General features: G+C 41.0%; 1 protein-coding gene across 1 annotated transcript; it reads left to right on the forward strand.

The window, feature by feature from the left end:
- Positions 1 to 6578: 6578 nt before the first annotated feature.
- LOC123020455 (transmembrane protein 68-like) lies at positions 6579 to 17078 on the forward strand. The gene is made up of 6 exons (XM_044424223.1): positions 6579 to 6837; positions 7631 to 7795; positions 10553 to 10743; positions 14477 to 14537; positions 15993 to 16132; positions 16846 to 17078. Exons 1-6 carry the CDS (start codon positions 6579 to 6581, stop codon positions 16948 to 16950), a joined length of 921 nt encoding a protein of 306 aa, XP_044280158.1. The 3' UTR covers positions 16951 to 17078.
- The last annotated feature ends 10719 nt before the right edge of the window (positions 17079 to 27797 follow it).

The following is a 27797-nucleotide window of genomic DNA, read 5'->3' on the forward strand; positions in this document are numbered from 1 at the left end:
TTCTAGATCAAATCAACCAAGACCTGTCTTTAGAAATAAAAATGATAATACTGAGTCAGTAACAATTTGAACATATCATGAGAAGATAAGACTCTCTGGGGAAGAGAATCATTCTAGGGAAAGTTGAGGGTAGAAGAAGAAAAGGAAGACCAAGTATGAGATGGACTGACTCCGTAATGGAAGCCACAACCTTGAACTTACCAGAGCAAAGCAGGGCTGTCATGAACAGGACAATCTGGGGGGCTTTCACACACAGGGTTGCCACCAATTGATTGCTCATAACAATAGCAGCAGCAGCTATTTAGGAGAAATGTGATTAAAGAGCAACTGCTACAAATAGTCCACTATCATCCACTGGTGTAATATTTACTGAAACGTTAAAACAGAAGTGATTGCTGCATTAGTGCATTAGTTTATTTTCTATATTTCAATTAAACGGATTGAAATTGTTGTAAGCCATCCTGAGGCTATGCAAAGGATGGGATAGAAATGTTTAAAATAAATAAATATCATTACAATATAAAATAACATGTATTATAGATAGAATTAATATTGATAAATCTGAAAAATATACCATCAGTGAAACTAATTTGGGGTGGAACTAGCTTACAGTCAATATTTATATCTGCTGGGTAAAAGGCCTTTGAATAATGATTCCACTGAAGTGCAGGATTTATTTAGTTTACTCAGAGCTGTTTTATCAGTTTCTTTTGGTACCTGTGAATGCATTAATATTTGCATTGTTTAACATTTGATTGCATGTTGCAATCTAGTAGGACTTATCTTACATTATGGTGATGCACTTCTCTCTCTCCCCATGTGCTAGAGGTGATACAGAGAACCCCTTCACTATCTGGTGCTCCACAACAAGGGATTGAAACACCCTGTGATGTTCATGGAAGAGGACATTTTTCTGACACACTCCCTAACATGTGAGCTAGCTCCTTGCAAGATTTTATGGAATAACAGTACCAGCCACCTGATCACAGAATAAGAATATTTAATGTAGAGATGTGTCTCCTTCTATAGCAGTCTTCATGCTTTTCCACATATTCTCACTGCCTTTGCAGTAGCCTTTGCACAACCCAAAATACCATCTGGTTCTCCCAAAACAAATTTAAACCACACTAGTTCATGCATTGTGATTTTCTGGCCTGTTAATAGCAATGCTTAGGCTGTATGCATTGAGGCACTACTTGAAATGCGTAAACAATTTCCACTCCGTCCAGTTGGCTTGCTTCTCTTATCTGAAGAGGTTTTTCTGTGGTTCACCTGACCAAGAGAGAAACAGTGCCTACATAGACAACCCTCCTTGTAGCAACAGATTTATAAATCCCTGTTCAGTGTTTTTGGTTTTAAGAATTAATTTCCTTGAACCACCCCTCAAGACAGATAACACAAAGTGGTGCCACAAAATATGCACTTATTAATCAAATAGTATTAGAGATTAACAAAATGTTGCAATGATGAAACAAATAAAGCACATATTACATACAACACAATTATAATGATTAAGCATAATAGAAATAGTAGCCAATATATTTCCTGGTAAAATTCTGTTTCTCTCAACCAACAAAGCAGCCATAATTACAATCTTATGTTTAGCATAGCTACACTAATTAGATTTGCTAGTGGGTTCCCCACCCCCACCCCTTCCTGGATCTTTTTGGTCAACTATGTCAAAATCTTATTGCTTATAGCATTCTGCCTAGCAATAGCTCAACTTTCTTTAGCTTAAATACACAGAAAAACATTCTGTTACATTCATATATTGCAACACTGGTGCCCTCTGGATGTTGAGAGTGATGGGTGTTTATGTACAAAACATTGATAGGGTATCAGGTTGTGAGAGGCTGCAACTAAGGAATAAGAAGAAAGACAATCTATCACTAATAAATAGATTTTGATAAGTAGCTACAGTCATATAAGTGATGCAATACCCTGGAGGAGTAACAAGGAGATAAATACCTCCTACCACCAAACAATTACAGATTGAACAGATTCAGTCAGTGGAATCACTATGCCACCTGAAGAAATGAAGTAAAATGCTTGACTGAATACTGAATAAAATCTCTCAGGCTGGGACAACTCTTGTAAGTTCATCAGTTTAAAGAGGAGTGAAAAAGAAGAGGTACAATGGTAATCTGCTTGCATATTTGATAGTCATTTTAAGCTGAGACTGGGGACTGGACTCCAATTTGAAAACTGAGATTGACTTCCATAACCAATAGGCATAAATAGATTGCCTGATGAAACAGAAGATTTTAACTTACTGAATTTCTCATAGCCCAAACTTATGTATGTCCATTCAGAAGGAACACTTACTGAATTCAGTCACAATTATTCTGAGGTAAGACAATATAGGATTACATACTTAAAACTTCTCTTTCGGTTTTCTGTTTAAAAGGAAATAGTTTACAAGTGGTATTGTACACAGTTGTTTGGAGTGTTGTTACATTGATTAAAATAGCATCTATATCATATTGATTGAGAATCTAATAGCCTACTTAAGAAAGCACTGAAATGATTGTCCAACTTTCAGAGGTAAGAAGTGTACTGTTTTTCATGTAATGTCCCATTTCCATGCACTGCTTCATTTGCAGAAATGTATTATGTGTTCCTATTTAAGTCAGGGTGTGTGGAAATGTTTTATAAGTATAGACAAGTGTCAGTGGTGTTAGACCTACTGTGAAATTGATCAACGCATAATCATGCCTATGCTGTGGCAGTAAGAGCAGCAGAATTAGTTATTGACTCCATTGCATCCTCAGGTAGCCGACCAGCAGAGCTATTCCAGGTGGTTTGGAGGTTATTAACAATATCCTAGGTATGCAGGTGGCGCAGTGGTTTGTGCTGCTGTGCTGGTTGATCAAAAGGTCACCGGTTCGAATCTGAACAACGGGGTGAGTTCCCGTTGCTCAGTTCCAGCTCTTGTCAACCTTGCAGTTCGAAAGCATGCAAATGCAAGTAGATAAAAAGGTACCACTTCGGTGAGAAGGTAACAGTGTTCTGTGCACTTCGGTGTTTAGTCATGCTGGCCACATGACCATGGAAATTGTCTGCAGACAAACACTGGCTCCCTCGGCTAGGAAATGGAGATGAACACCGCTCCCTAGAGTCAGACATGACTAGACTTAACATCAAGAGAAAACCTTTACCTCTACCTTTTACCTTTAACAATATCCTAGTGATTGGTAGGTTGGCACCCTCAGACCACAGTAGGGATGGCCTTGCTGTCAGTGTCAAACTCTGCAGAATCCCATCTGGCTGCAGCATGACAACAGGCCTTCTTTATGGTAATGCCCTCTCTCTGGGACAATGTCCTTTCTTCAGTGTGGCGCACACCAACTACCAGGTGCTTTCTAGGATTATTAAAAGCAAACTTGTTCACCCTGGCTTTCCCCAACCATTAACTTACCTTAATGTAAATTTGTTTCAGTTTGTATTGTTTTGTTATATATTGTGAACAGCTTCAGTTTTCTTTTAAATGGGAAACAATATATAAATATTCCAAATCAATAAAATAAATAAAGGGGAAAGATTTGAGTGGCCTTAGCAAGATTGCAGATGGAAAACAAAAAACAAAACAGCATATAACAAGAAACAGCTTATACTTCCTTGAAGTATATTCCTTGAAAAGATAAAACCACTCTGTGACTTAAAAAGATAAACTCTATAAGCAATTGAATGGAAAATATAATTATGTTACAATGGATTGAATATTGTGAATTAAAATTTAACATCTGGAAGCTATTCTAACTACTAGAGCACGGGAGGGCAACATGACAGGATGGTGGAAGAGAGGATGGTGGATGTAGTGAAGACAGTGGTGGCCATGGCGAAGGCCAGAGCTCCTCTGTTTCCTCTGCTCTCTCTCTAGATATCTGTTACACACTCATACACACAATGTATACAGTCTTACATCCTTCTGAAATCTTTAAAGACATGGTGGAAGGAAAGGACAGATACATCGTGATTGTACTGTATGTCATACCTATACCTGCATAGGTAGACAGTGACAATGTTTGATGGGATATAACAACCCATCATGGGTAACTACTATGTTGTGCTGCCATGTCATCTGAATCCACACTGGCTACATTCACTTAGTATTACAAGAAAGCCTGCATAGTTTCCATGATTTGCAGTTTAGTACCACGATCTACCTGAAAATCAAGTCTGTCTACTTTACTGTGCTTTCCATTTTCCCTGTTCAGTCCTCCTGCTGTTAGCACATATACAATCAGTCACTGCACCTGAAGTTCATTCCCTGCCGATGTTGTCTGCCTCTTCCTCTTAGGCTGGGGTGGCTTCTGCAATTACAGCCTTTTCCAGAGAATTCTGTGGCAGCTGCATAACAGGACTGTGGAATCCGTGGTCCTAGGCTCAGGCAATGTGACAAGTCATGGTGGTACAGAGAAACCATAGAACAAGCCATTGTTTCTTTTTATGGTTTCTAAACCCCAAACTTATCATGATGAAATACCATGGCTGGGCTCAGACAGCATCACAGACCAACAATGGTACAAATTCACCATGGCTTGTTGCATTGTCTGAACTCAGCCACTGAGGGACAGCAAACTACCCTCAAAACCAATGCTTTGTTGTAGTGGTTGCTAAGTCTTGTGTTACCTGTGCCCAGCAGATTTATCTCATGAACTGCTGTGGCAAGAAGTAAATGAATTGTTCACTAAGAGAGAGGAAAAACCTCATGAAAACTTATGTGGTATCCCTAGTATAAGCCCTGGGATGTGCATTTTCCAGGGTATCTAATGTCCATGCTAAATTCTTAGGAACACTGGAAAAATTGTACTTCTAAAGATCTCTAATATATAGGGACTGTAACCTTGTTATTTTTAAAAAATATATCAATACACTCAGTGATTGTACCCAGTTTCAGCAGCCCAGTTTCAGCAGCCAGTCAGGATATACTATTTTAGAATAGATGGACAGGTAACATATTACATAAGGGAGAATTTTCAATAAAATTAAGCAGAGTAGTGTGAGGGGCTCTCAGGCAATGATCCTTGTGACAGGCTCAGAGATATAACAGTCCCCTTTTCCATGAAGAGTTGGAATGTATGGGCATGGGCAATTTGGGTGCCATGGCAGTTTTGACATATGTGGAGAATATATATATATATAAAATGGAGCCCCATTGATGGAGAGTCCCATCCCTAGTGAGAAAGCAATATCCACCAGTGAGTTAAGCAACTGGCCAAGTAAAACTTACTGATATCCTTTATATCTATATATAGCAATTACTCTATATAACCATCCTAAACTGATAGATTAATAAGTGAAGGCATGACAAGGGCACAAATACAATTAAAAATCCCATAGGTTTTTCAGGAGTACAAACTCAATGATGCCAATTAAACTAATTATGATGGTTGAGATCCAGCAAGGTATGGATGCTCTCCACCACTGAATGCCACATGTATAACTAGCTGTCAACTGAACAGAAGGTGTGGGTTTGTGCTCATGGCTCAAGCATTCCCTTGAAACCAAGGTTGACCATTTGGAGGATCAAAGAGAGGCAGAGAGGTTAGATGATAGGACAACTCCTGAGTGGCAGCTCCTCTGCTGTCATGGAAAATGGAGGTGTCAGGGAAGGAGGGCATCCTTATGAGGAAGAAGAAAACGATCCCTTTGAATGGACCCATTCCTTGGAAGGCATGTATGTATCCTCTCACACCAAGGATATGCCTACTGGAGTTGATACTACAGGTAGTGGGATATTCAGTCATTAGACACATTGATAGCTGAGCTTGCAATGGGCATGTAGATCACATGGTGAATTGTCTGCCTGCTGTGAAGGTTGCAGCTATCTAGATAGCCCTGTAAATAGTGCAGCGATACAGTCAGTGGTCATGATCCATGTTGATACCAAAGCTGTGGCAAAATGTATCTTTCCAAGCTAGGAGAACAGATATCAAAATGGCAAATGAAGTTTGGTGTAAGCAAGTGCAAAGTCATGCATGTTGTTTTGTTGGGGCAAAATTCCAACTTCAAGTATAAGCTGATGGGATTTCAGCTACCAGTGACTGATCAAGAAAAGGATTTTAGGGTTGTGGAGGACACCTTGATGAGAAAGTTGGTCCAGTTCATAGTTACTTTGGAAAAGGAAGACTCCATGCTAATCATAATTAGGAAAGGAATTGACAATAAAACTGCCAAGATTGTACTTCTATACAAATCATTGGTATGCCCACACTTAGAATACTTTTTACATTTCTGATTGCCTTATCTGAAAAAGAACATTACTGAGTTGGAACAAGTAGAAAAATTATCAAGGGGCTGGAGCAACTCCTGCATGCCTGCATATTCCAGTTGCTGAGGAGCTTGGGCAGGTTGAGGTCTTGTACCCATCCTGCTTGAGGAGTTCTGTGGGCAGCTGGTTTGCCACTGTGTGAACACAAAACTGGACTGGATACACCATTGGTATGATCCATCATAGCTCTTTTAATGTTCTTATGTTCTTTCTCCAGCTTATTTTGACACATTTTGTTTTGTTTTGTTTTATCCAGGAAGTAAAAAGAAACACATCCTGAAGTGTTTTCACAGAAAGCATACCCATGATTTCCTCCACAAACCTAACATACATATTTGGAGAATGGATAGGCATGATGCATTCTGAGAAATACTTACTTTTGGGGATCAAGTGGTCTCTGTTGGCATTAATAGTTGTTCCTATCTGGATTTTTTGTTATGTCTATCTATCTGTTTTTGTCGTCCTGATTTATGATAAAATTCCTGTGATGAAGGAACATTTCTCCAATGGATGTGTTTTAACGTTAGCATATCTGTGGGATATCTTTGGAAGAATATGGCATGGTAAGAAAAAGTGGCCTGTTTGCCTTTTTCTTCTTTTACTGTGCATTGTCTGTCGTGCCATTGGCCATACTGGCTGGGCAGGGTGGCAGCTGTAGTGCATGACATCGGGTGTATCCAGGCTGCATATTGCTCCGACAAATTAAAAGCGAGGCATCCAATAAGGAGGGAAAGTGCCTGACCACTTCTTTCTGTTCTTGGCTCCATTTCCAACTCTTTCTTTTCTTTTCCCCTCAACATAATCCAGTTTCATAAACCTTTATCTTCATCGAACTCTTGTTGTACATATTAGCAAACTAGGTCCAAACTTAGGAACTCCATCCCCGCAGCAGTCTTCTATATTCTAACATGAGGAAAGACTGGTCCACTAGATAGTTTTCCTTTAACTACCAAATATATAATTTATTGTGTAATATAAACAAACTTTTAATTACACCATCACTTAGATGGACAGGCATACACTGTCAATATACTGACCTTAGCAATCAGGAATATATAGAGGTTTATATATGGCATGGGCAAGCTGCCTAGCCAGCTTGTATCTTCATCAGTTTGCTATCTCAGGTCTGAGAGCTATACCTACATCCATTCATTAGATAATATCTGTATTGATAAATTTATATAAATATTTTAGTCTTATCATGATGGGACTGGACTCACAAGCAAAAACTAATGTTTGTGTACCAAGCCTAAGCACTATTTGTAGACTGCTGTATCTTAAAATTCTTGGTGCTACAAAAATGGCTTATAATGCACTTCTCTAGATCATTGACTTTATTCTATGTTTTATAAATAGGTTATGAACTGCATGGCATTGAAAACCTACCAGAAGGATCTGGGCTTATTATTTACTACCATGGAGCTATTCCTTTGGACTATATTTTCTTCATAGCAAGGTTATATCTTGTGCAAAAGAGGCTTTGCCATTCTGTGGTTGATCGATTTGCCAAAAAATTCCCAGGTGATATAAATTTGTTTTCATTTGTATTTAATTTACTAATTTAGACTCCATCTTTCCTCCAAGCAGCTCATGGTGGCATACATGATGGCATACCTCAGCATGCTATCCACACAACAACCCTTTAAGGTAGTCATGCTAAAAGACTCTCACGCTGTGTTGCATGGGCAACTTAGCATTTGAACCTCAGTCAATCTGCTGTAACTGTGACTCTAGCCAGTACACTGGCTCCAGCTGATTTGGCCATTTCGAGCACCCCACCAGATACTTTTCAAATGGCTTTTCCAGGCACCAAACATCAAATCAGCAAGATTTGCAGATATCAGGATCTGAGCGATTGGCTTTGGTAGGGCTGCCATTGTGAATGGCTATTTAAATGCCTGAAGCACTGCAGTCTGCCTTACGTGGTACACATTTCTGCAGGCTTGCAGTCTAGGAACAATATACAGTTAATTCATTAAATCATGTGGATATTTCACCAATTATTCTGGTTCCTGACTTCTAACAGAGCAGAGGAAGCTGCCCAACTGGTCTAGGGACACTATAATAGCAAGGAAGCAAACTCCCAAAGAGAAGCCAAGAAGGAGAGCTAATGGGAGTTTCACAGCAGAGTTGCAGAGGAAGAGGACACAAAAGCAGAGGCAAAGGAGGGAGTGGCCTGGAGTAGCACAGGGACTGTCTGTTCCAAATGGATGTGCTCACCGTGTGTTGCTGAGAGCTGCAATTGAAGGGAAGTCAACTCATTACTTTCAGCAGCTGTGTGGGCAGGAAGATTCATTCTGGTCCTGACTCCCAGGTGAGCAGAGCAGAGCAGAAGCAGCTGGCCTGACTGGTCTAGGAGCTTTCTCTACATTTGGCACTAAAACGACAGAACTGGGAGTGCTGATAGGAGTCTGGCAATGGAGTTGTAAGCGGGAGGTAAAGAAGACTCTGTTGTTAACCTTCAGGAAAGACAGGAAAAGCACAGGCTGTTACAATAAGATCATCAAAGAACGTATCAAAAACGACAACAGAGACTATGGACTGAGAAGACTCCCCAGTGGTGGTGACCTGCAAGGACTGTGCAATGCTTGTTTCCTTGCTTAAACTAGAAGTCATCTCATTCAACACCAAGCAAGAGGTTGAGGGTTAGTCAAGTAGTGGCAATGATGCCCAGGCCTGCAAGAACAAGACGAATCTGAGTTGTGAGAGAAGAGTGCCATGTGGGGAGACTCCCTGCTGCCTGAAATGGACAAACACATGCCATAAAGAGCCATGGACTCATCAGGTATGCTGTCTCCTTGGAGGACAGATTAGATATGTAGCTGAAGAATTGCCAAGTCTCATAAAGCTCACTGATACATATTCCTTCCTTTTTATTCATGTGGGAACAAATGACACTGGCATACAGAATTTTGAAGAAAGCATGTCAGACTTTGAAGCCTTGTGGGGAGAAAGTCAATAAATTTAAGGCCCAGACAGTTTTCTCTTCCATCCTTTCAGTTCCTGGAAGAGGAATAAAAGGGAAAAGAAGAATACTCTTCATGAATGCCTGGCTTCAAAGGTGAGGCAAACATGCAAGAGTTGGATTCTGACACCGTGGACTACACCTCCTGGAAGATGGCAAGGGATGGGTTGCACCTTACAAGGAATGGAAAGAATGTGTATGGACACAGCATGAAGAAATTTATCAGGAGGGCTTTAAACGTCGTCATAAAGGGGAGAGAGAGGTATACCTGGTGGTAAAAATGGACAAAGGCACCACAATGGAAAAGGCAGGTCTAAGAGCACAATAATAGTTTTCCAAAAGTATAGACAGAATGCTAGAGTATAAGCACATGGTTTTCACTGTATATATACTAATGCCTGGAGTTTGGGAAACAAACAGCACAAACCTGAACTCTTAATACAGGAGGGTGAGTTCAACATGCTGTATTCCAGTGATCTGGACCAACCATTCCCAGCTTTGGTTGGCGTGCCAGTACTGCTGGAGAGTGTCTAACTACAGTGATTTGTGCACTGATAACTTCAGAATTAGACTACTGTAAAGTTCTCTGTGTGAGTCTACCCTTGTGCTTGGTTCAGAATCTGTAGTGCATAATGCAGCAATGAGGATGTTCAATTGAATCCTTGGTTGTACACATATTACTCCTGTGAAGAAGAACTGTAGAAGAACTGTACTGACTGCCTCTTAACTATTGAGACATTTTCAAGATTTTGTTGTTGATATCAAACAACTCAGGATACCTAGTTGGCTGCCTCCCCCTATATACTCCAGATCATACTCTGAGACCTCCTGAGGAGGCTATATTGGTAATTAATAGGATGTGACCACACAGCTTCCTTGACAGATGCCTGCACTCATTGTAATGCTCTTCCATGTGGGGCTGAAGAAAAGAAATTGTAGCCATCTTTAAATGTCTTCCTTCAGTCTTTAAAATGCACTTGTTTGCTCAGGCTTTCCTTGACTTGGAAGAGTTTATGGTGCTGCTCTGTGTACTGAACTTGTAATATATTTAAAAAGTATGTATTGTTTTTATTGTTGCTAATAGTTTTTGACTGGATCATATAATTTTATGTAAACCACCTGGAATCCTGAAATGCCAAGTAGTAAAAAAGTAACTTTATGTAAACAAATAAAACTATTTAATCCAATAGTAGGGATAAAAAGGGATTTTACAAAGAAAATATATTTGGTTTGAAAGGAAACAAATATTCTTTTAATTCAACATGTTTGGCTGCCATATTTACTGATTGTATAATGTTACTGCTTTTTTACAGGTTATCAAATCCTTTTTGAGAAATTGTCTATGATAACTGGTACAAAGGAAGCTTGTCTTTCTGTTCTCAAATGTAATTTGTTGGGTGTTTCACCAGGAGGAACGCGAGAAGCCCTCTTTAGTGATGAAAATTATAAAATGATATGGGCTAAACGTATAGGTTTTGCTCAGCTTGCCATAGATGCAAAAGTGGTGAGTATATCCTGTGACAATCAAAGTATATCTCCCTTAATACTCATATTTATCATCTTAAAAACATATTTTAAGATACTTGAAAAAATGCTATCATGCCCCTCCCCATTCTACTTTTCTCAAAGGTAAATATACACATTTCTTTCATCTTTCCAAATAGGTCTTAGTTTCTAGTCTGCTAGAAAACTTTGCTGTACTTCTCTAAACTTGTTCCAATTTATTCTACTCCTTCTTAAAGTGTGGTGGTAAGACAGTTGCTTTCGTGATCTGTCTGCTTTCTCTAGCCTTCATTGTGTTTACGGGCTCATTCTTTATGAAGGCTAGAGAGCAGAGCTGTCACTTTCTTATACTGGGTTCTCCAACTGTGTCCATGACCACATTTGTGATCCCAAGGAAGTGTTGTGAATGAAAGTCACAAAATGGCAATGCAGCGGCCACCACAAATCAAATAAAGGCACCCCACCTCCCACTCCCACCCACAAATAAAATAAAGTTAGAGAGCAATCCTTTACATGCCTTTGTTGCTGTTCTGTGCTGTCGTCTCTGATGCATGGTGACCAGCTGTTTTTGCCCCTTTTTGCCTGAGCATGAATCAGGCATTCCCCTCCTACTCCAGCAGTCACCTCTGGACAGAAAGTAAGGGTGCCCCATCAGCTCCCTTGTCCTTTCTGCGGCACTTCAGGACATAAGCCCTGTTACTGCAAGAAAGACTGCTTGAAAGGCCCAGCAAGCTGAGCCCAGCTCATAATTGCAGTTCTCAAAAGGAGAACTCTCATTCCTTCCTGTGGTGTCTCCTGGGAGATCACATGGAAGACTGAGAGGGGAGGAGGGAGGGAGGAGCCTGATCATCCGATGGGTATGTTACAGAAAAAACACAATGTGGGCTAAGCACAGTTGCTTATTTTGATGTGTGAACCCTACCACTGAGAGCCAGTGTAGTTTAGTGGTTAGCATTGCACAGAATACCTGGTTCCTATTCTCCACTTGATCACAAAGTTCCCTTGATGACTTTGGGCCAGTCACTGACAGTCAGCCTCAGCAGGTTGTAGTGAGGATAAGATTGAGAGGAGGAGGATGTAAGCCATCTTGAGTTCCTTGCAGGAAAAGAGGCAAGAAATAAACATAATAAATAAATAACCTGTAATTAGGTGGGTAGGGATGCAGGTGGCGCAGTGGTTTAAACCGCTGTGCTGCTGGGCTGGTTGATCAAAAGGGTGCCAGTTCGAATCTGCACAATGGGGTGAGTTCCTGTTGCTCCTTCCCAGCTCCTGCCAACCTTGCAGTTCAAAGGCATGCAAATGCAAGTAGAAAAAAAGGTACCACTTTGGTGGGCAGGTAACAGCATTCCATGTACCTTGGTGTTTAGTCATGCTGGCCACATGACCACGGAGATTGTCTGTAGACAAACACTGGCTCCCTTGGCTAGGAAATGGAGATGAGCACCGCCCCCTAGAGTCAGGCATGACTGGACTTAATGTCAAGGGGAAACCTTTACCTTTACCTTTAATTAAGTAGGTATAAGATTGCAGCCTAAAAGATGCATCAATAAAAATGAACTGCAGCTCATCCTAACCCCCCACCTTATTTGAATCTTAAGTTCGAAAATGTATGTATGTATTTATGTATTTATTAAATTTCTATCCCACTTGTTAGCCAAAATGGAACTGAAGATATTGGTTGCATGCATAGGTGGAGCAGGCATATCAACAGGAATGTGTTCTTTTTGCAGCTAACAGATTCGGGATAGAGGGATCAAGAAGGGGGCAGAGGCAGGGGACAGCATAAAGTGCAAGGTGCACATGTACTGCAACAGGGGTCTCCAAAGTGTTTGGACCCATGGGCACCTGGGACACTGCTATGGGCATCAGCACAAACTGCTTCCCATAGTAGATGCAGCTTGTCACCTAATGGTTACCATGGATACATTGCTAATTAAAGAAGTATGGGATCAGAATAATTGGACAGCTGCGTGCTGAAGTACCTCCTTTAAAACAAAGACAGAAACCTTTGACAAGCCATTTTGTTTTCAGGAGCAGCAGCTTGTCAGGGTCCAGGACATGGATAGCGGGACTCAAGACAGAGGCACCAGGACCCAGGCAGCAGAAATTAAGGCACTGCAGTCTAAATACTACAGTGGTACCTTGGCTCACAAACTTAATCCGTTCCACAACTCTGGTTATGAGCCAAATTGGTTGTGACCCAAGTCAAATTTCCCCATATTGTTCAATGTAAATAAGGTCAATCTGTTCTGTAACTATTTTTATCAGAAAAATTTGAAACAAAGTGACAAACAACAAAGTACAGTACAGTACAGTGGAGAACACTAACCTAGGTGGGGGAAGGCTATTGTTTTGAGGGAGAGCCCCCTCCATAAGGACATTGGGGAGATCTCTTTCAGGGGTTTCCTCTCTTCTTTGTCTCTTAGCTGCAGGGTCAATTTTGGTGAAAAATCTGTCTATAGTTACTTGTTTTTTTCCTGTGCTGCATAACCCTTCGGAAATGAGAGACCACATTATCGTTCATCAGATTCAACACTCTGTTCGTTACAGTTACGTTGGGGTGGTGCTTCTCAAAGAAATCCTGGCACTCATTCCATGTTTTCATAATGGATTGTATCACATCACTGCTAACCTCCTCCCTGTCTTCCTCTTCCTCAGAGGGATCCTCCTCAGCAAGTGCCTTCTGCTGCTCACTCTGGAGTTCAGCAAGTTCTTCTGTCGTCAGCTCCTCTGTGTCTTCCCTACATGAACGCAACTGCGAACATGGCCATCTCCCCACTCGGGGTGATGGGGTGGGGAGATGGCCGCGATCGTGCTGCTTGGGAAGGGGGGAGATGGCCGAGATTACGCCCATCTTGCCTGATCATGCATGTCTTCCCTGCACAAACGCAATTGCAATCATGGCCATCTCCCCACTTGGACAGGTGGGGAGATGGCCACAATCTTGGTTGCCACCCAATGCGGAGTTCACAACCCAAGTCAAAATTTTCATGAAATTTTTGTTCATGATCTGATTTGGTTGTGAAACAAGGCATTCGTGAGCTGAGGCACCACTTTAGTAGTTGGGTCAGGGGCAAAACATGGTCAAGAAACAGGCCAAAGTCCTGAACCAGGAGTGCCTATTAGAAAACGACAGGAGCATGGTCATGAGCGAGGCAGAGATCAAGAATCAGGAAGAAAAACAGAGCAGAGAACAGATACTTGGGGCAGAATAAGCAAGGAGGGATTCAGGAATGGCAGAAACTGCAATAAGCAAGTCAGAATTGGCACAAGCAATTGGCAGGTTACATGCTGTGGGTAGACCACACTACAGGAAGCAGAAAGACCTATATTGCAATGGAGGAAAGAGCTTGCTTTTACATGGCTCTTCCTCCATAACAGCCAGCTGGTACCTACCAGGAGGCTGAGAGCCCCAGCAAGAATGGCAGGATCATCTGGGACTGATCCTGCCATTCCTGTGGGGGCCATTCTGGTTGTGACCATCATATGGAGCCCCAGAGTTGCCCAGAGTCTGACACAAGTGCAGCTGCAGCAAGAACATCCTTTCCCAGTATGGCAGCTTCCTTTTAAAAATTGCTCATGCATGCACATGTGTGGAGTCTGATTCCAATAACTAAGAACAGACCAAATAGTCCTAATCAATTAATTGTTTTACTCTCCAAGTATGAAGTAGTCTAATTAAAATCAGGTTGGTATTTTGCTCATGTTCTCAAAATGTTTTTCTCTTTACTTAGCCCATAATTCCCATGTTCACACAGAATAATCGTGAGGGATATAGGACGCTTGGAAAAATAGGTAAGATGGATATTCTATTTGTTTTACTAATTTCCTAAATTGTTTGGGTTTTTTTTTAAATGAGACATAGATCTACAGCATTAACCACACTGGCCTGTTGAATAATGTTGAGCACTAAAGATGTCAAAGGGCTTTTGTCTTCATTTTCAAAATGGTAAATTTACAGAGATTCTTTTCCCTTTGGCCTAATGTTGTCCATCACAATCTGGTTCACGTACACTTATTTATTTTAAGCTAACAGCTATAGAAATTGGTTAAAATGTTTTTGTGCTACTGGAAGCAATTTTAGGAGTGGAACCAGAAGAAGGATGATGATTGTTCCCCCTGACTACATTCAAACCCTGAACTAGAAGTCTGGAACCCCCCTAGAGCAGGTTTTCCGGCAGTACAGAGGAGGCAGAACATTCCATTGTGCCTGCAGACTTCTGCTAGTACGGCATCAGAATTAATTTCCTACATCTTTATTAAGTGGACTGTAGATTGTAGTGTTCTGTTCAGTTTTCTATTGCTTGCTGTTCTGAGAATGCCAGTGGTGAAGGTGAGGGATATAAACTCTGGAAAAGCTAGGCTCTAACCTTTGCATGCTTCTCTTTCAACCAACATTTTCATCAGGGTATAAGTAAGCACGAGATCAACCCTTCCCAACCTGAAGCCTTGTAGATGTGTTGGACTAAAATGTCCATGACCCCAGCCATAGCATTACCATCTGGGTATGATGGGTATTGTAGGATAACAGCTCTGGAAGGCATTAGCCTGGAAAAAGTGTGTTGGATGATATGTCTTGCGACCAACTTTCCCTAATAATGCATAGTACAGTATTAAGTGACTCTATCAGCATGCCCAGGATTTTATCATCCTTGCAAGTGGCAGGCATTTGATCTAGTGGACAATGAGGGACAGAGGCCAGGTTGTACACACAGGCATCACATCTCTGTAGCTGATCTAGCCACCAAATTATTGGGTTCCTGGGCTATTGAGGGGGAAGCTGCATCATTTTGCCCCAAGTCTGTTTCCATAAGCCTGTTTTCAGGAGCCCTTTGGCTCTCATACCTCGGGCTGAGCCACCAGCTCTTGCCTCCAACAGCTTGGTGGTTTGATGGACTTGCAGAAAGTAGGACAGATATAAACATTCAGCAGCCAATCATGTTTTGTCAGCATGTTTAACATTTTAGCACCCCTTCAAATGGCAGCCTTTTGATCTAGAATATTCTGGAACAGGGGTGGGAAAGTAGCAAATATGGTGATGTTGCATCACAGTTTGCCTGTTAAAACAAAGGTCTGCAGGATAAATTCATTCTTATATTGTATGTGCATGCGCGCGCACACACACACACACACACAAACAAATGCACATTAGGACTTCAATTTGCAGATGTAATTTCATATTAGATTCTTACCAATCTGAAAACTGCTTTATGTATCTTAGTACATCACCTTTCTTTACTTTTTATACAGGGGCACTGAAAGAAATGTATGAAAATCTTCGAATACCAGTGGTTCCTATATATGGTGGATTTCCTGTCAAATGGACAACATATATAGGAGAGCCCATTCCACATGATCCAAATATAACTGCTGAAGAGCTGGCCAAAAAGGTATACTGATTTCTTTCTTAGAGTATAAATCTCAGCAATATTTACTCTACCTCAGGATGTCATTACGTTTTATTTATACTGATTTTCACCAGTAAAATAATAATGACAGTTTCCAAAGTTTAATTTTAAAGATAAAGGCAAATTAGTTTAAAGGGACATGGGGCCTGTTCATCAAAATGGATCTACAAGCCCCCTGATGAGGATGATGCCAGTGTCTGCTGGGTCTTAATTCACACAGAATACCCTACCACACGACAGGCTGCAAAAACCATTCACTGTAAACCAAATATGTAGCATCCTGTGATCATTCAGCCTCTGCCACATTATATAAAGCACAATTCAGCCAAATATGCTTGGCACTCCTATCTGGTCCCTACTCTATTAAATTTCCATGTCCCCCTCCTCCATTCTATTGTAATAAATTTCCTTTGTATCTCTAGATTTGTCTGGGTGTGTCTTTTCCAAGTAACATAGAGCTAATTTCAGTGCCATTGGGTGAACCTTACTGAAACTGATTTTGGACTGGGGGACATGGGACAAGAAAAGAGTGGGAGCTCATGGCCAGTCATCCTTTATATCCATGAGACTCGAGGCTCCCCTACTCTGAGCTGTAGTTAATGAGCTGGGGTGCTGGTTTATTCCCTGCCTTCCTTGTAGAGAAGTGGGGTAGAGTTCATCTTTCCTTTACATGATTTTTTTTCTTCTTGTAACAGGCAAAGCTTGCTTTACAGGCTTTAATAGACAAACACCAGACACGACCAGGAAGCATTGGGAGAGCACTGTTGGAACGATTTCATCACTATAGGAAGAATGACTAATTATACTTAATGTACTATATAATATAATGTGTCGTCTTATTCCATGTCATGTTCTTATTTCTGGTATGTTATTTTAACAATGCTGCTTTGGATAATCAGCTTAAACGGAATCTTTAAAAAATTGTAACCTATCTTCTATGACTGACTCCTTAGTCGATTTGACTTAGTAATTGTTAGGCAAATGTTTGTTACTTAAAGTTTTATATCCAACCCTAAAGGTGGCTATTTTGTGGTGTTTAGCAAAATTTTGATTGCAATCTTACCTTTCTAAAGTGGTATATAAATGAATTTGCCCTGGTGGTGGTGGTGATATGTGGTCCTTTGCTGAAAATATCAGCAGAATGGAAACCAGTGGAGCAGAGAGCAGGGCCACCTGTGGTGCAGCAGCCTTTTCAGCCTAAAACAACCAGCAATCCATGCCACAAAAAGTAAAAACTGAGGCACATGAAGTTTACAAGCACTGGCACAAAACCATTTCTACTCAGCCACAGTGAAAATGATAATGCTAATAATAATACCCCTACAGTCACACAGAAAAGCAGTCTTCTGAGTAGCAAGTATTGTGAAGATCCAAACCTACCCTCCTCATGCTTTCACCTGATGTTGCAGATTCTGAGTTATTAGAAGGTGTTTTAAGACTTGGTCATGAAATGGATTGGAAGGGCACTGGGAAATCATCTCTACCCAGTTTCATAGTAGACAAGGATAGGGAGGAACCTGCTTGTTCTCAAGCATCACCAGATCCAGCCATGGGAAAAGTGTTTGAAGAACATTCCTTGATAACTGAGCAGGAAAAAAGGAGCATGTCCAAGCTTTCTCCTATGGGATGGCATTTGTTGAAGAGGCAAAAGTAAAAGCAACTAGCCCGATAAAATTCAGGCCTTCAGGCCATTTCCTTGTATAATTAGGTTGAGTGAGGCTCTCTAGTTGCTCTAGCCCTGCATGAAAGCTAGCATGGAGGCAAAACCAAGTTTATTAGGATTCTGCTAGATCCTGGACATTCCTTTGCAGGTCCCCTGTACTATATCACACCCTGACTCCCATTAATGGGATCCTGCTATGGATTAAAACCTTGGATTTTAATATTTTGCTGCTGGCTTCTGTTTGGATTCCCTCAGTCTACTGAACTTGGCCATGCTAAAGACTCTGGAGGAGTGTTTGAATTATGCTATAGTAAAAGAGTGTGATGATTCCTTAAGAAATCACACTGAAGTTGCTGAAGTTTTAAGGGAGCAATCACTGGTAACTTTTTTGCATATAATGAACATCATCATAAAAGCGTGTCTTTGGGACCATAGCTTTTGTTCTAGCAACAACCCAAGTGACTGTAACTGTATGAGTGCAAAGCAGGGGAGAGGCAATTCACATAGCTGTACAGAAGCATCTGTTTAGCCCACATTCTCCTGTTCCACCAATAAGTCTCATTACAGAGAAAATCAGGTGACTTTAAGATCATGAGTGCAAAAGTAAATGCGTGTGCACATGCCTGCACACACATCGGGATAATCCACAGTGCAACATACAATGACAATGATATACCATCATGGAAAAAAACACTATTTTAACTCAGTAGCTTGTTCTAAGAACTTCCAAAATCCACCCATCTGTATGTATTCATTATCATTGTCTCTTCAGGGCAACACAATTGAAAATTAGTCTTCTGTGTTTTTCTGCACAGGTGTTCATTGGCTGTTAAGCAGCTGCGGCTCTTTTCAGTTTTGTTACAGAACTGAGATCTGAACTACAAAGTAGTTCTCCTTTGACCGAACCCTAAGGATTCCAATTTGAGACAAGCCAGCCGTATTGTCCCCACGTTCAGCAAAAGTAGAGAAAAGGAACAGGGAGTTGAACTGAGAACAACCACATAAGACTAGGTCAAGCAGTTCAGTTTCTTTTTTTCCATGAAATTTTATTTCCTTATTTGTTTCCAAATTAAAAGCAACAAAATGAGTGTAATTACGAATGTAATTCTTATAATAATTACGAATGCTGAAGAAACTATACCCATCCACTGGGTTAAGAATGAGTTCCATTCCTGAGATAATTTTAAAGTCAAATTTGTATGTAAGTTGATCACATATATAAAAAGCATATAAAACAATAAACACTTTCTTATACACTAAAACATCTTAAACAAATACAGCATTTTCACAATGCTAACAATATAGTAATGATAAAGTAACTACAGGTACTGAAGAGAGAATATGTATGTGTGTACAGTACAGTTCTTAAAACAGTTTAGATAGAAAGATAGGTAGAAAAAATAGTAAAGAAATTATTAAAGGTTAACACTTCTTGGGCTAATTTTAAGCCTAACATTAACTGGATGATGATGGAGATAGGCCTGGTATTGGAGAGGATGGATCTGCTGCTGGAGTGTCAAGGCTTGCTAGTGCTGCTGGGGGGGGGGGGGTTACTGCTTTCTAGTTCTGACTTCACTGCTGTCCAGTGCCCCTCACCACTTTCCCCCCTTTTTACCTCTTTCCTCACTTCCTTCCTCTCTTCCTATTCTACCCTTCGTTCTTCCCTCTCCATGCTGCCTGCATTCATTGCATGCTGCCTGTGGGCACCAGCTTGCTGCTTGACAGAAATTCTGAGTTTGCTTGTTCATAAATAGAGGTTGTTCTTAACTTGGACATTCATAACTGGGGGACTGGGTTTATAACTGATCTACTTATGCCAATTATGTGGAAGCTCAATACCAAATGAAAGAGTAAACATAAAAAGTATCTAACATATACAAGAAAGTATGCAGGTGCATATGATTCTCTCTCTCTCTCTCTCTCTCTTAGTCAGAAAATATATAGGTAACTGAGGGTCAGTGTAGTGTAATGGTTAGAGCACTAGATTGGGACTCAGGAAATCTGGATTCTAGTCCCTGTTCCAACCATGAAGCTCACTGGGTGACCTTGGGCCAGTCACAGACTCTCAGTCTAATTATTTCACAGGGTTGTTGTGAGGATGAAATGGAGAGGAGGAGGAGCCGGATTATGTAAGCCACAGGAAAAAGGAATGTGGAATATAAATATAATAAATACAATAAACAAACCCGTACTTGTTTGAAATTTGATCAAAAGTTTGAAGAGTTACAACACAGAAAATAAATGGAAGCAGTAGTACCCTAGTACCATCCTTAAAATTGGGATTGCTTGCTTGCTGAACTTCTTAGGTTTATACATAATGATAGTCATAGTGAGAGTGAAGGTCACTTCCTTTCTCTTCCATGCCTTTATATCCTTCTCCACCAGGGGCAGGGGGAAGAATGCTGGGCAAAAGCTGCCCTCCTAACATGGAAGGCTGAAGATTAGCTCCAAGATACAAAGCACAGTGCTTGCCTTCCTTCAATACTATTCTTCACCATACATTCAAGGCATGTTGGCTTGGGAAGCATTTGCAGCTTCTGACCAATCATATTAAATAGGGCATTTCATGCAACTGAATGGATTTTTGGTTTGTTTTGAAGTAGCTTCCTGGTGACTGATCAGCACTGATCCCATTTTGAGGCAAAGATAATAGACATCTTCATCCCCAGCTTCATCCCCAGTTAATGATGGAAGAAAGGCACAAGAACAGCACTGAAATTCTAGATCAAGCAATTCGGTTTCTAATGGTGTTGCTAAAATGCATGTTGCAAAGGCAAGGGTAAAATGTAGTAAAATATGAGCATGCTGGATAGCAAGAGTGGCATCTGGTAACATTTTTGGCCAAATGTCTGCAATATGAGCCTGTTGCTGCATACCAGCCTTGAGACCTGTTGAGTCATTGCAAGAATCACTCAGAGGGCTGATTAAAACGTTGCAATAAGCCACACTGATGATGGTTACAGGGTTACAACTCACATTACAACTCACATTTACGGATGATCACCCATTCCATGGCTTCTTGCTCTCCCCTTCTCTCTCAGATATCTTTGTGGTGTCTTTATTTGTCATCACCTTAGTCTCTGCATCAGCACTGTTTTTGCACTGGACTTGGTCCACTGGGTTGCAGGCTACTGAGGAAAATCCCTTCTACCTGCATCAGACGAGCACATGGAATTAAAGTTCAGGGCCCTTATGACTTTTTATTTCCTGTAAAATTTTGCTCTAGTGAAAGAATACCTTTCAGATATTTAACTGAGCATACTGATATCCTTTTCTAGTCAATGTCCTTGTAAATTTCATCCTCTAGTTTGGGGCTGGCCTAGCTACTGCACACCATTTTTAAAGGCTGATTCATATCACATGGTAGTAGGAACTTCATTTTATACGTCTCCATGTCCCAGCCCAAAACCACAATTTCCCTCTCAATCTCCTTCTCTTTTTAAAGACATCCAGAGACTTAAGAGCTTCTTATCGAAGCTGTTAAAATTCCTTTTTTCCTAAGGGGAAAAAGAGAGATCAGTGCTCATTAGTGATTTTCCAAGCACCTAAAGGCTTGGAACAAAGAACAAAATGCACACCATGATAAAAACTAAATGTGGCTACAGTATTTTCCAAATACTTGTTTCCAGTAAGGGAAGTCTCTTCCTAATGGTACATCACCAGGCAGGTCTGAGGGTCCTGGTACCACTAAAGTATCCTCACTTTTATAAAGTGCTTCTAGTATCCGGCAGGGCCTTTACTGTTTATCTGCATCACCAAACCTTCGCTTACAAAGGGGTGGGGGTGTCTTCATTTATCTCAGCTAGCTAGCCTGTGATGCAGATTCCAGCTAACCATATCCTATCACAAGCTGTTTTCTTTGACAAAGTAAAACTTTGCCCTGTTTTGTCCCACATTAGGGGCTCTCTGTTACGACTCTTTCCTTTTCTGTTTCTTGACTTGAGATACCTGTGTTATTTTAACTTCCTTTGGTCATACAAGACTTTCATGTGGGAGAAATATTATATCTGATTTAACATTCCTATGCAGGATCAAGAGCTTTGGGTCATTTCTCTCAACAAGGATTTGTTTTGTTCTTTACTATTACCAGCCAGTTGTCTATTGTCTTTTCTAGACTGAAAAAGATATTTCCACTGCTAGATAATTGTCCATGAATGGGCAGCAATATGCAGCCCCAGATTTACTTGTAAGAATTGTGTGATTACAATGTTAACCATCATAGCCAACCCATCTGGTTCTGCTGGTTTTAACCATTTTCATACCAGTTCTTCTAGTGTGTTGTCATTTTCATGGGAGTGAGGAGGCCTTTTCTTTAGATCTTAAATGCCTGTCTGAAAATTTCCCAGTTATTTGATATTTATCCAAAATGAACAGTTTTATTTTTCCATAGTCTAAGACATCAACATTATGAAGTACATGCTGCTTGGTGGGCCCTGTTAAATGAGATGATATTCTCTAGGCCACCTGGTCATTGCCACTACACATTCAAAGGCAATTTCTGTGAAATCATATTTAGTTAGCTATGTCACCCTGAAGGTTGCACTGGGCATCTGCTCAACTGTCAAAGGAGCCATTAGCCCTTTTAGGCATATTTCTCTTACAAAGATGTCCTGTACTACCTGTTGACTCAGTAGTCTTTCTGACAGTTCTTTCTGGGATTTTTCCATCCATTGATCCAGGTGCATCAAAATATTTTCCCCTCCAGATTTCTCTTTCTGGAAACAGGGAATTATATTTTCCCTTCTGTTTACCACTTGTGATAAATTGTTAAAGAGAATGCCTCTCAGACTTATTTTAATCTTTCTGAGCAATTTCAGAAAGCTAAATAATTTCCAGCATGGCCTTAAACAAGAGGTAGTTGGATCATCACAAGGGAGGCACAATCTCATATATAGTTCCATCACCTCCATTCTTTCCAAAACAAACATTTCCTGTGTAGTGTTTCAAATACGGCACTACTTGATTTCTCATCTTTCCTCCACCTGCTTCCTTCTGTCTTCAGTTAGTTTATACTTTCCCTCTTGTGGCTTGATCTTATTAACCACACATGACAAGCATATCCCACCTACCCTGAGAATGTCACAGTTACTTTCATGTGGTGCAGTGAAACTAACCAAATTTCTACCTACACACAGTCTCTCTCAGGCTTTAAAGTGGATACATCTGTTTAGTTAGTATACTATTTAGTTGATTACTTTGTATACTACATTTTCCACAATATATTGTTCTAAAAACAGTTTACAAAAACAAACACAGTGCTCATCATTCTTATACATTACATACAGCATTAACTCAACTACAGTTCCTTGGAACCATGACAGAAATGTAAATATGAGCAAGACATCGCAGTAGGAACATATGCAATATGGAACACCAATAATGCCAACATTACACTTGCGTTAACCAGTTTACTAAACAGTTTGAGTTACAAAACCTAACAAGATGATCCTTTCCCCATAACTCACAGAAAAAAAGGGATGTAAACAGACCCTCAGCATTTCAAACTGTCTACTGGCAAGTTCTCTCCCCCCCACACCACATGCAAATTCCCTCATCAGACACGTTCATCCCCATGCAACGTCTCCCCTGGCTGCCTCTGGGTGCAGCAGAACATCAGGAGAGGGAAAACAGAAGTATCTTTGAATACGGATGGCTTCAGGTTCTCCTAAAGGCGACATAAAGATCTTCACATGCACCAAAACAGAAGCATCTCCTTTCCAACACCCTACATGAAGTATGGAAACACACATATAAATGAGAAATAAATTGTCTGGGTTTACATGTCATGACAAGCAACCCTGTGTGGTTACTGTGCTTTGCATGTTTTTCTTCAACTTACTGGTCAGATGAAAAGGGTCATGACAGTAAATCTCTTCCCCCTCCAGGTGGTATCCCAGAAGACACTGTGGGGAGAAATAAGGCTTCTTTCTTTGACAAGCATGAGCACAAGCCACCTTAGGTTTCTCATGACTGTCAAGCAGTCTTTGTAATGCAACCACTCTTGCCAAGCAGCTCTCTGGCTCTGATCTTCATACTGTGATGGCTTGATTTAGACAATAGAACAAGCCATCGTGGTATGGAGAAACTATAGAATTGACCTTTGTTTCTGTTTGCAGTTTTGAAAGACCAAATGTACCATGCTAAAACACCATGATGGGGTTCAGATGACATCAGAAACCAACAATTGTAAAATCCATTGGGTCCTACCATGTCATTTGTACCCAGCCACAGAGTTCATGCCAAATTGTTTCATAGTACCTACCTGTTAACTATTTTATTTTAGAATTGTTGAAAAATAAAACTAAGGGAAATGCACCCTGTGCAGCAGAATTTTCACAGTTTGGAAGGGTGTTCATGCGACTTGGCTTGGCCTTACTTTCGCAAGTCTGGATATCCCAAAAGCACAATGGCAGCCTGTCACATCAGAAACCAAGAACCTGCAAGAAAGAGTGTTTGCAGGTATGCCCCCTCAATTTCTCTTCTGTGCAGGCACCCCAGGGCCTTTGGAGGGTTCTGGGAAGTCCCAACTGTCTTCTCAGTTTTGCCATTTACCCCAATTTGACAGGACCTCAGGAAGTGGCAAAATGGTAGGAAATTCTTCTACTCTGTGTGTGAGTGTGAGAGAGAGGGCGGGGGGAGTTACTTGCATTAGCATGTACAATGCTTGTCTGCCTTCCAGCAGGACAGTTTCCCCAAGATTAGGAGTGTTCCCTTTCAAGAGCAGGAGGAGCACCTGAGGAACACCAGGAACATAGATCTCTCCCAAATAAGGACATTACACTGTGAAGCGGGAGAAAAACTCCCCTTCCATGAACCATATTCTCCTGGAGCCTTGTCATCCCATTTGACAGCACAATCAGAGGTACTGGTGCTGGCAGTTTAGGCACCTGCTGGATTTGGACAGCATGCCTCCACCTGCCCATGATTTACCTGTCCATGTTGCACTAAGGTGACTAATCCCAATGGGATTAAACAACCCGGTCCCTTTAAATGACAGCCAAAGTTTTTGTTTAAAAAATCAAACAAAAAGACTCCAATGTTGAATACACTTGCTCATGCTCAGTATTGGACTTTACTTAAAAAATACTGGGTAAACATAGACATTCCCCTGAAGTACTGCTGGGAATTCTTAGGGAGAGGACACCTTTCAGATTTTCTGCAACAGGATTCTCATGGTGGCTTTTGCAATCTGGAAAAAACCCCAGATAAAATCAAACCACAGCCCACAGAAAATGGCTCACTGGGACACTGGGATACTGCAGAAAGGAGAATTGGAGGGACACAGCCCCCTCCACCCCCATGCATGGGGCATTTATCCACAGTGTGTGGGTAAAATTCCCAGGGGAGCTGTGTGTTGTGCAAAGCAGCCTACTTTACCCCTTTTTAAAAATGTCACATCAGTACATTAGGGGAAAAAATAGAGCACTAACAAGATTTTTATTTAAACCAAAAATAATGAGCAAGCTTTTTAGGGCTCTTCCAAAAACTCAATGTTATGTTAAACTGCAAACAAACAAACAAACAAACAAACAAACAAACAAAAGGCTGTGTTATTTTGGGGGCTGATAGAAAAGTACCACTGTGAACAATCTTGTAGTTTCAGAAATGTAGAAAATCCAAGTTCTTTATGTCTCGTGAGACATGGGCTTATGGTATGTGTTTGGCAGAGGAACATCTTGTTACTTTGCCCTGGGTATGTAACAATTATATTTAGACTGTGGGGTAGGAATTATACCAAGTATAAGGGATGTTTGCTTCCTGTTGAGGTAGCCCTCTTCTCCATTCTCCCTTGCATTCAGAACATGCATGTAAATAATACTTGATTCACAGTACATTTCTCTACTTATCCAGTGATTTAAATGAACTTTACTCCTACCAATGCAGCTAGGGCTGAATCTTGGAGCCAAAGTCCAGGACCCTGCTCCAAAGGACCACTCAGGGAATGGCAGGTGATTAGGACAGCAACAAACAGGCCTAGGGTGAACAGCTGGGCTGCCATGTGCCTGCCAGGGTCAAAGGAGCTGACACTGGTCAGTATAGAATCATTTCTGCTAAATTTGAAGAAAACATTGCATGGACAGTAGAAGATAAGCCAGTCATGTACATGATTATGGCTATGGATGCACATTTTATTCTTCTTATTAAATAAACTATTGTTCCTTTCTAAACCAAGCAGTGCTTATTTCCAATTTTATGTCTTCTGCATCTGAACCACAAGAGAAAACACAACTGCGACATGTTCAAATACTATTATTTTTAATCAGGGTTTATTATTTTTAATCAGACATCTGAGTGAAGCTGCCTTTCCCCTTCCTCCCTACCTGCAGATATTTAAAGTCTGCTCTCGCCAGAAGCTGCATGTCTGCGGTGGCGCCCCATCTGTGGAATGCAATCCCCAGAGAGGTCCGCCTGGCGCTGTCGTTATTTGTTTTTTGGCACCAGGCCAAGACTTTTTTATTCAAACAGTATTTTAATAATCTTTAATATTTATAGTTTTAATTATGCAGCCAGTGTGTTTCCAAGTTTTAATTGTAATTGTATTGTTTTATTTATTTGTTGATGTGAACCATCCTGAGGTTATGTAGCAATGGGGATGGCATATAAAAACTTTAAATAAATAAATAAATAAATAAATAATTTAGGGTGCAGCTGGTTGGAGGAAAGACCTGTTTTACAGGCTGGGACACCTAGCTGAAGCTGTTTCCTTCTGCCTTCCCTTGCAGGTATGCAAGGGCTATTCCTGACAGGCATGATTCCTCAGCATGAGCAGAAGGGGCTATTCATCTCTAATTAACTCAATACACTATCAGAGGCCATATCTTGGAGAACAAAGGAGCAATTGCAGACATTCACTTGCTCCTCTGTAGCTGTTGCATTAAGGGACAGTGCTCTCTGCTTTATACTGTTATTTTGAAATGTTCCTGGGAAATGTATTACATAATATATTTGGAAGTGGGTGCAGGACAATGGCATTCAATGTGTATAAGTGCAAGGTCTTGCACTTGGGACACAGGAGTAAGTGCCACAGGTACAGGATGGGGGAAAAGTGGCTGAAGATCCCAAAAGGGATCTTGGGGTACTGTTGAGAGCAGTCTGAATAGCAGTGACACTGCAGTTAAGAAGGCAAACACCACCTTTGGATGTATATCCAGAAGTGTGGCTTCCAGATCTTGGGAGGTGTTGATATTGTTCTACACGACTCTGGTGTGCCACAACTGGAGTACTGTGTCCAGTTTTGGGCTCCATTATAGGAGAGACATAGCTAGGTTAGAATCGGTTTAGCATAGCATCACAAGACTGTTAGCTGAGTTGGGAGGGATGACATATGAGCAGAGGTTGAGGGAACTGGGTCTTTTCAGCCTGGAGGAGACTCTGAGGGGATCTTTTAGTAACTTATAGGTATGTGGAGGAGGGTTGTGACCTGTTCTTCTGTAGAGAGCAGGATGCATTCCAATGGGGCAAAGCTCAAGGAACCAGGCTTCAGGTTGGATGCCAGGAAGTACTTCCTGATGGTTAGGACCCCTAGGATATGGGATGGGCTTCCAAGGAAGGTTGTTGAGGCCCTATCAATGAGCAGTGAGGGTGTTCAAGGACAGATTGGGCAACCACATGTGGGAGATTGCATGAGTGGAGCTGGCTGGAGTCAGAGGGTCAGGGTAGATGACCTAGGAGACCCCTTCTGACTTACTTTGTTTCTATGTTTCTATAATCTAGGTGGGGAAAGGGGATGCCTTATCAGTAGAGAGATGGGTAGGGGTAGGTATGACATTGGGGATTTACAGGGCAATTGAAGAGAATAGAGACTAGTCATTGTATACCTATCCTTCTTTCTGGTTTTCTCTCCAACCTGTTTCTGACTGTCTGGAATGCATTCTTTCCCAGCTGTGCTCTCCTGCCACATGATCACGTAATCATGTGATGGGAGAGCACATGAATGGAATGGTATTTGCTCTGGTCTGTGGGAATTCAATCTCCCTCTGTAGG

This window comes from Varanus komodoensis, unplaced genomic scaffold, assembly GCF_004798865.1.
Source record: "Varanus komodoensis strain SLA01 unplaced genomic scaffold, ASM479886v1 scaffold14_1, whole genome shotgun sequence".
Taxonomy (NCBI): Eukaryota; Metazoa; Chordata; class Lepidosauria; order Squamata; family Varanidae; genus Varanus; species Varanus komodoensis.